At 40.5% G+C, this 9,098-nt stretch overlaps 1 protein-coding gene across 1 annotated transcript in view; it reads right to left on the minus strand.

Annotated features, from left to right (window-relative positions):
- The window catches only part of LOC134093891 (F-actin-capping protein subunit alpha-2), a 19,004-nt gene extending 10,279 nt beyond the window's left edge, over positions 1-8,725 (minus strand). The window contains exons 1-2 of the mRNA XM_062547190.1: positions 8,604-8,725; positions 2,052-2,115 (exon numbers count right to left, since the gene is read on the minus strand). Of these exons, the coding sequence (XP_062403174.1) occupies positions 2,052-2,115; positions 8,604-8,642 (103 nt within the window). The 5' untranslated portion in view covers positions 8,643-8,725. The remainder of the gene's footprint in view (positions 1-2,051; positions 2,116-8,603) is intronic.
- Between the last annotated feature and the right edge of the window lie 373 nt (positions 8,726-9,098).

Here is a 9,098-nt window from a genome sequence, read left to right on the forward strand (position 1 = left end):
TACTGTATTATCTCCCAATATACCTATTTTCATACTACGTTAAAGTTGCTAGCAAGGAAGGTTTAAATTCTATTGATAATATGCTTCACAATCAAATCATTCCAACCAAAACATTTGAAGTCCAGTAATTCAGATTGTATGAACTTGGAATTAGACCTAGGGTCCTGGTATAAATGATGGGCAAAGAGTCTCATACATGATCTAAAGTTATCCTATAGAATGAGGAAGCATTGATCCGCTCCATCCATGCTTACGTTTAGGATCGTAGTCAAGAAAACATATTTTACTTTGTATTAAATGAGCTTTAGTTCAACGTTAGACTTTGCCTGCCATTTAAATGTGGGCCCCTGTAATGCTATAATCATGCATTCTTCTCAGTTTTGTGAGGGAGTTTGCCCCTCGAATAGAGTGGTGACAGTTGTGACACTTGGCCTGTAAAACGACAATTAACTTCAGCGACCTAAAGAAATGTGACTGTCAAAGCAAAGTGTGGCATTAAAGAAAGCGGTTTCAGCAGTCTGTCAGCGTGTGCTAGCTCTCTGGCTTCTGCTCAAGCCACTGTGACTTCTAATCCTTCACCTCTACATCACTGCCTCAAAGCCATGGTTCATCACCATCCCAAAGGCTTGGGCAGGGACCTAATACAGACGTGGTAGTGTCGTGGCTAAGTAGCTGGGCTAGAATACAGTAGCCTGAAAAAAAGTTGTGTGTTCAATTCCCAGCTGTTGTGTCCTTGAGCAAGGCACTTAGTTAGGCACTCCCAGAGTTGCTCTGGAAATAATGACCCTTATAAAATAATATAGTTGACCTATGCAAGTGGATAAAAGCATAGCATATGATAAATGAATACATGCAAATGTAAAATGATGCCTGCAGAGGTATTCCTGAAAACTCCAGCAACTTTATTGGCTCATGGTGCATTCAATACATTTTATGTGCTGCACCAAACTCAAAGTGTCTTTGCCTTTGAAGTGTTCAGTCTCCTGTATAAAATGCCTTACATTGTCTTCATATGCTGAATAATACTGCTGAGGGGGGGGGGGACGGACTCATTTAAATTTTTGAGCTGGTAGGTTTAACAGCTCTATATCATCTTTAATATCTAATTAAAGTTTAAGGTTATTTCAGCCCCTAGGCCCTACAATCTAGTGATGATTCAATTTCACGGTGAAACCCAGATTTGGTGTTACTTTTGGACAGCCAGGGGAATTTCTGCATTGCATTCCATTGGTTTGAATCTTAAGACAATAGACCATACAGACAGAAATCAGGAAGGTGGTGTTGGTTTAGAAAGTGTACAGAACAGAAACAGAGGGGAAAGGCAACCACTGTCGTTCACATATGCAGGCACAATGACCGCTTTTTCACTCTAGGCGTTTTTTCACCGAGAACGAACCTGGTGTTGAACTGGTGCCGTTCAGAATTCTTTGAACCGTGGTGCTATCTAGTGAACCAGCCCGCATTTACACCAGTTCTGAACAGAACCAAGGATGTGTCATCAACATGGGTGGTGCATGCAAAATCAAAAGTTAATGAGATGCATAAACGGGAGAATGATATAACCAGTTGTCCCATAAAAACGGCAGAAACTAGCTGTTTAAAATGCTAGTCAACGTCTGCAGTGTAATGCTAGTTGAATCGTTTTGTTTACTCATGGTAACAGTTGATAAGGACAGAAAACTCATGCTTTTAGCCTTCTTCCCTCTGAAAGACGCAATGACACGCCCACTCCGGTTCGCAGGAAAAAACAACTATTTTTTGGTTCAACTTCCGAACCAAGGTGCCACGTTCCGAACCGGCTTTTGTTTGGTGAAAACGCGACGAACGGTTCAAATGTTGGTTCGCGAACGGGAACGGAGCCGGTTCTCTGTCGGTGAAAAAAGGCCTAATGTGCTGTGGGAACCACCGAGGTTGGCTTCGACAAGAGTTGAGGCCAGTAGTCAGTAGCCAGGGCCACCCTATTATCTACTATAGCACAACATCACAACAATGACGAAAAAGGCCACACAAAGAGCAACATCACAGCCACACAAAATTCCAAAAGCACTTACCATTGAAAACCTCATTGAATTCTCCAGGAGGAGCATGGATGATGAAGTTTGCTGCTATGCGTACCTGCAAAATATAAAAAAAATAGAAATGGAATACATTAATACATCATGAAACTTTAGACTTTCCAGAATGAGATTATTGACTAATGAGGATAAAAATGAGGATAATTAAAAAGTATTGCTTCAGAGACTGTAAACTTACTACGACCTCATAGTGGTGGGAGAAATGAAGGATGCAAAACGTCTTGGGGAAGATATCTAAATTTTGTCTTATAATTAGCTTGTCTGCAGACAGATGAGTGAAATTATTTTGCCCAAACTTCAACCCATAACAAACTTTAGTGAAGATTTTGAACTTCTGTCTTTTAATTAGAACTTCTGACTTTTAATTAGACTTGTCTGCAGAGAGATAGCCTAAATGAAATAATGTCACCCAAACTTAAATGTTAGGAACTCACTTCAAAGCAGTCTGCTGCCGGGTGACAAACCTATAAATTAGCTCTCTGAATGAGTTAGTTATTTAGGCTATGTACTGTACACAAAGCTGTACAAACACACCAAATACAGACACTGCAAAGTCATTGTTTCTGTCCCCACATCTCTCTGCTGTCAGCCACTTCCTGTTTTGTGGTCACATCATCGACCTCTCCGCCTCTGTGTACCTCGTGTCCATACATGGACATAAAAGTACTGTGACTGACACAAAAGCTTGTGGAGGAGAATTGTAGAGGAAGAAGGTGACACCAGCTGGGGTCAAAATACAGTCACTACGCGCCACAGCCTCCTCCTGATTAATCCACTACCACTCTCTCAGCTCAGGGCTCACGGGTCGGAGTAGTAGCTATATTTCCTGTTAATGAGCCTAGAGATGCACAGTGTGTGAAACAAGGAGATGAGGGACCAACAGAAGGGCATGTTGTTTTGGGGTTGGGGGGGCAGGGATTTCCGCTCAGTGGGGTACTGTGGGACTTGCTTGTGCGTCAATCCCAATTCCACCCGGAGAGGTTATTAGGCCTGGTTCACCTCCAAGCGGAACATAAACAGCTTCATCACAACAAAGGCTGCCCCAAAGATGAACCGTGGACATTAAATAATAATGACTGGCTGCCATTGGTGGGACTGTCGACAGAGGCAGCGAAAAAAGAATACTTCTAGAAGTTCAAATCCATGTCATACACTACATTTCTTTATGAGTATGCTTAATAATTCATAACTGTTCGATTGTTATAATTAGGCTAACTAGCTCTGTCTTACATTGGGTCATACTAGCCTAATGCTAAATGAGATTGGTCTGTCCTTATGGTGGCTTCTACAACAATCACTGACAACTAGGCTAATTAAACCACAAAACATAAGAGGAAAATCAATCTGGAACTTGAAATGTGAAATGCTGACCTACAGAATACTGTCACAAATAGGTCTAAGCAGACATCATTCTAAATGGCTTGCTAAATGATTGCTAATTGAAACAGCAATACATATTTGGCTAAGAGTACGCTGCAGTTACTCAAGCACACTCAGGCCCTGAAACATACTTATGATCACCAGCACCTCGCTAAGGCCGGAACATGAATAATCAATATGGAAGTCGTGCTGGTGTAGGCCTTTGGTGTCTTCTTGGCTTTAAGAGTTTCACGCCATTGACTCACTGTGCACTTTGTGCTGATCAGCCCATTAAGAGAAGAGGTGTTATTGACAGTCACTTCACATGTAAAAAGGCCTTGCGCACCATGGGCGGTCACAGAGGCGCGAGAGAGAGAGAGAGAGAGAGAGATGTGAAATAAAGAATAAAGATGTGGCCATTCTAGCTGCAAAATTTGTAGCAGCCTGCCACAACCTGAGGGACAGCCAGTGAGGCCACAAACACCAACAATGGTGTATATTTGTTATTATTAGTAGAATTGTTGTTTTACTTTTATGTCTTCTATGTCTACTTGTATTTCCCCCTATGTGTTAATTCCACAATTCTGTTAAACATTTATTTATTATTATTATTTTTTTTCCCCTTAAACTCTTCATGTGTACATGTAACTGAGCTTTGGCAATATTGTTCATGAAACTTTCATGCCAATAAAGCTTTATTGAATTGAATTGAATTGAGAGAGAGAGAGAGAGAGAGAAAGAAAGAGAGAGAGAAAGAAAGAGAGAAAGAAAGAGAGAGAAAGAGAGAGAGAGAGAGAAAGAGAGAAAGACAGAGAGAGAGAGAGAGAGAGAGAGAGAGAGAGACCGGTGTAAAGCACATGCATTTAGCCAGGAGCACTGGGGCTACCTCTAACCAAGACATTCGTCTCTTGGATCTCAACTTCCACTACAGCTCTGCAGAGCAAGGCACTGGATACAGAACAGTTTTAGCAAATGCTGCAAGCTTGCTGAACTACTTTTCTTTTTATTCCTTTCAAAATCCAGTTGAATTGAAAAATAAAGTGTTTTTGATATGGCAAGCAGAGCCAGCATTAGGGATGTAACGATTACCGGTGTGACGGTAAACCATGATAAAAATGTTGACGATAACAATTACCGTGTTCATTTTGAATATCATTATTATCACGGTTGATACTACGGTGTGGTAACCGCGTGTTTAATTCCTCCCAGCTTCATCCGAGCCTGCTTTTGACACAAGCTGGAGGGCTACTATGAAACAAAACTTTACCTTACTAATTCTGTTGTCTAATTGATGGATTTAACCATGATTCGGATAAGGCTACACCTGCTTTTAAAGGGCGCAACATTTCCACCCCAAAACGTGCGCTGTATCATGTAGCCACTCTGCGTCTTTTTATGTAGGCCTACACGTTCACATTAAATCTAGGCTATTCCACTAACGTTATCAGGAGGAGAATGCCGTGAAGTTTTATGTTGAGCGCTGGGATATAAGCGCTCATTGGATATAACAGATATACCAACTCCAAATCATAAGTTAAGCTATAAGCAGCCAACATTTCCAAACAAGGAAAAAGTGAGCACAATGCCACGGTAACCTATGGGATTTAGTTCATTTAGGTCTACTGTAGTGTTTAATTCAAAACTACACAGCCGATTGGCAAACTTTTACATCTTGAGAGTTCCATCAAGGTAACTATCCCGTTAGCTCACGCGTCATGTCTATCATTAATGTACAGTAGCCTAGTGCTCACCAAAATCATAGAAGTTAACATTGCAAGTCACTTATCTTTTCTATGATCCCAGGAATATTTTCTTTGACTTGTTAATTTTTTGAACATTCATTTTATTCAATGAAAACGGATATCCTTGAACTATGCGTGACTACTTTCCTAAAACCGAATGAAGGTTAATATAATTACTTCACGTCTTCACGACTTCATCTCTTAAAGTGACAGGCACTCAATTAGACCTACACAACACCCCTGTAATGTCATTAAAGACAAGTGTAATATTTTAAAAATCAATATGAAGTATTCAAATTACTGAATATTTTTAGCTATAAGTAATTATGCAGATCCTAACATATTATAAACTATTAGCAAAATATATAAAGTTCAGGAATTCAAAATGTGCAATAGAAACAAGACAAGCCATTTTCTGTGTGTGTGGAGGGTTGAGCAGGGACTAGGATTGCCACTGCTGTGAATGATCGGTATCCTGCTGAAGGCAATAAGGGTTTGCCTATATTTTTAATGTAATAAACACTGTCACACCTTTTTAAACTAAAATATTTCAGCTTGTCTACACCCATCAGCGCTTTCTTAACATATTGTACACACAATTTTTAAAATACCGCGATAATACCGAAAACCGTGATGATTTTGGTCACTATAACCGTGGGGTTAAATTTTCATACCGTTACATCCCTAGCCAGCATACATGATAGCCAGCATACATGACAGCATACATGCACAAATGTGCTAAGTACAGGGGTTGTTATGATAATAATTTATCCCTCGGTCAGAATGAGCCTTTTCAGTTGGATTTTGAGTGGGCAAAACATTCAATCCCACCCAAGCAGGGTCAGATACCAGAATGCAGAATAAGAAGTCTGTCTGTGCTTCAACGAGCACTTGTGATAAATACGGCATTGTGAAGACATGCCATACACACTAGCCTTACTTCATCATGCCCGGTCATGGACATGCTGCAAAGTATGAGATGGCTGACAAACACTTGGTCACACCCAAGTGGAAAACTTCATTAAGCCCTCAATGACCTAATAGTAACCCCATACCACTAACGTTCAACACTGCCATTGCATTAATCTTTGCAAAAGGCCATGCGATAGACAATAGACCATCAAATAGTTCAAATAAGGTCAGTTTTTTTTATCTCAAGTCTGGGTGCTTGGTTAGTTCTGCTTTAAAGTGATCTTAAAGTGATCTACAGATCAAGTGATCTACAGATTAAGAGTACGCTGCACACAGACCCCACATGAGACAGTCCGACTGTCAAAATGGACCCCCCTCTGGTCTCGCTAAGCTCTCGAGCAGACAGCATCTGCTTGTCTCAGAGCCTTTATGGAAGAGCAGGGCATCTCTCTCTGTGTTAGCAGTCACTCAAAAGTGACACAGTGGCCACATCAAAAGAACACTAAAGTGGGAAAGGTGAATTGCCATTATCTGAAAAACCAGACCAAAGCCAATCAGACCTCTATTGACTGATAGATAGATAGATACTTTATTGATCCCCAAGGGATTCATATACTGGTGTTCATATCAACGGGAGCCATAAAGGATTTGAATTTGTAGAGCTTAACTGTTTTATGGAGTTTTACACTGAGTAAAGAGTCAATATTGACTTTGGTACTTGTTCTCAATAAGAACAACCATGCACTAGTGATATACAAAAAGGCTGCAGGGAAAGTATTAAAGCACTTTGCATTAATGCATTCTTCCACTTACAGAGAAGAAAGCAGACACCACTTCCTCTACTGGACATTTACATCTCTACAATGGTGGAATCACTTGACACAATTTTAAGCAACAACATTTTCGTGTCAATGGGTGTTCTTGTTTTGTTTTGTCTTGTTTTTGGTGGATTAATAGCCACAAACTGTTATCAGCATAAATGAGGCTCCAGCGAGTTTGTGTAAGAGTTTTTCTCTGTGCAAGCTGCCTGCATGTTCTGTCAGGCAAGTGTGCCGCAGGCGTCACATTCTTTGAGCTGCAACAGGAGAATACTGAAAATCTGTGAGAAAAATCACTTTAAATACTAAGACTTATTGGAATGGAGACCTACAGTACAATATCTGTGGGATCAACAGAAAATGGCCCCTTGTCTTTAACGGGCATACTGTTTATTTCTGCTGTTTAATCAACCAGGATCTGAGTATTTAATTTTGCTCCTACAGGTGCTGGAATGACAATAAATATCCTTGAATCCTGTCAAAATTACTTAGTAATTAGGAGTAAAAGCAAAAAGGCAGGATTTTTGGATGTGTGCATTCAATGCTTTTTCCACATTTACCTATATTTTACATTAACACTCAATTGTGAGGCACCCTCTGGATTAACACATGCCTATATTTAGAATGACAGCATTTTATTATGCAGGGGCTTTCCAGGTATTCAGTGATTTAACACACAGACAATCACCAACAGCTCTCTTCCACAGGCCTAACTATTGTCCAATAAGTCCAGACATGTCGGTACACGCAGGCTGTCAAGTTACTGCGTTTACGGAGGAAACCCATGTTAAAAATAAATATCTTAAGTCAAGAATGGTACCATCAATATTGGAGGCTAGTTAATGGCATAGTGATTCTATGCGGTTATATAAATCACCAGAGCCGCATAGTGTTTGGAAGACACTAATGTGCAATTTGATGATGATGAGGCGTCACCTGCAGTGCATCCCAATCTCACCACCCTGTCATTCTGTCACACATCGCTATTTCATCAAGGCAAATGAAATTCCATTAGCCTATCAAGCCATCCTCTTCCTCAGGCCCATTTGGGTATGTTACGTTCATAAAAATCCAACTAATTGAGAAGTCACTTGAAAGACGTCAGCATTTAACCAGAACTGTTTGTCGTGATAATAGTAACTTCTTCAGAAGTGGTTCACAATGTTGAACCAGAGGAGAACTGTCAACATCTGCCGTTTGATGGTTCATAACCAAGAGGAAAACTCACGACTACATCACCAGAAAGGGCGTGTTGCCTGCTAATACTGGCCAACTAGCTAGCTAACGTTATAGGCTACTCGGAGGGTTTGAATACAGTAGCTAGCATTAGCATTTATGAGCACGTCTAATATTGATAGTCAACGGTCTAAATGAACAAACATGCATTTTGCGTATCTGAGGTTGGGCGATTTAGCTAACGAAAGCGTCTGGCACCTCGATTTCTATTTTAGAGTTAGGACCGTACAAGGAGTCTGCGATTGAGATTCTCAAATGAGCGGAAGTTGGGCAGTGGCTGCTGAGCTAAAAATACAAACGTTAGACGAGCAAAGCAGGCAAGCAACGGCCTGATAATATGAACTATGCAAGATACACACCGCATACCAGCGAATTCGTGCTACCATCAGGTTCACGGTACAAAGCAGTTACGTGTGCATTTATCCAAATGGTACTATCCCCTAATACACTAGTATTCCTACCTTCTCCTCATCGGATAACTGCTCCTCATGATCCGCCATCTTCCCTTCCGGCACAACAGCTCAGCTGCCGAATCTGACATCATGTATGTGGGCGGAGTCCACAAGCATGTAAAGCTTGACTTGGAAATATTAGCCTGTGTTGATATCTTTTGGCGCCTATGTGACTTTTCACATAGATATCCTATGTCTTAGGCTAGTAGGTCTACTTCACATTTGATTTCCTGTTTGATTAATACGTTTGTGTTTAAGTTATTTTAAACAAATATGTTGAAATCTTAGTTCAATTAGGCCTGTTTCACCATCATTAGAATAATTCTTAACGCACTGACAACAGACTAGCACCTGAGGATAGGCCTACAGCTCACTGACTTTAATTGACTGTCAAGACAGACAGACAATAATTAGGCCAGTCAATCTAGCTCAAAAAAGGGCCAAAACTTAAACTAATTGCAATAGTAATGGTTCATACTTTTTATTGATCCTTAAACCCTCCTG

This window comes from Sardina pilchardus, chromosome 10, assembly GCF_963854185.1.
Source record: "Sardina pilchardus chromosome 10, fSarPil1.1, whole genome shotgun sequence".
Classification (NCBI taxonomy): domain Eukaryota; kingdom Metazoa; phylum Chordata; class Actinopteri; order Clupeiformes; family Clupeidae; genus Sardina; species Sardina pilchardus.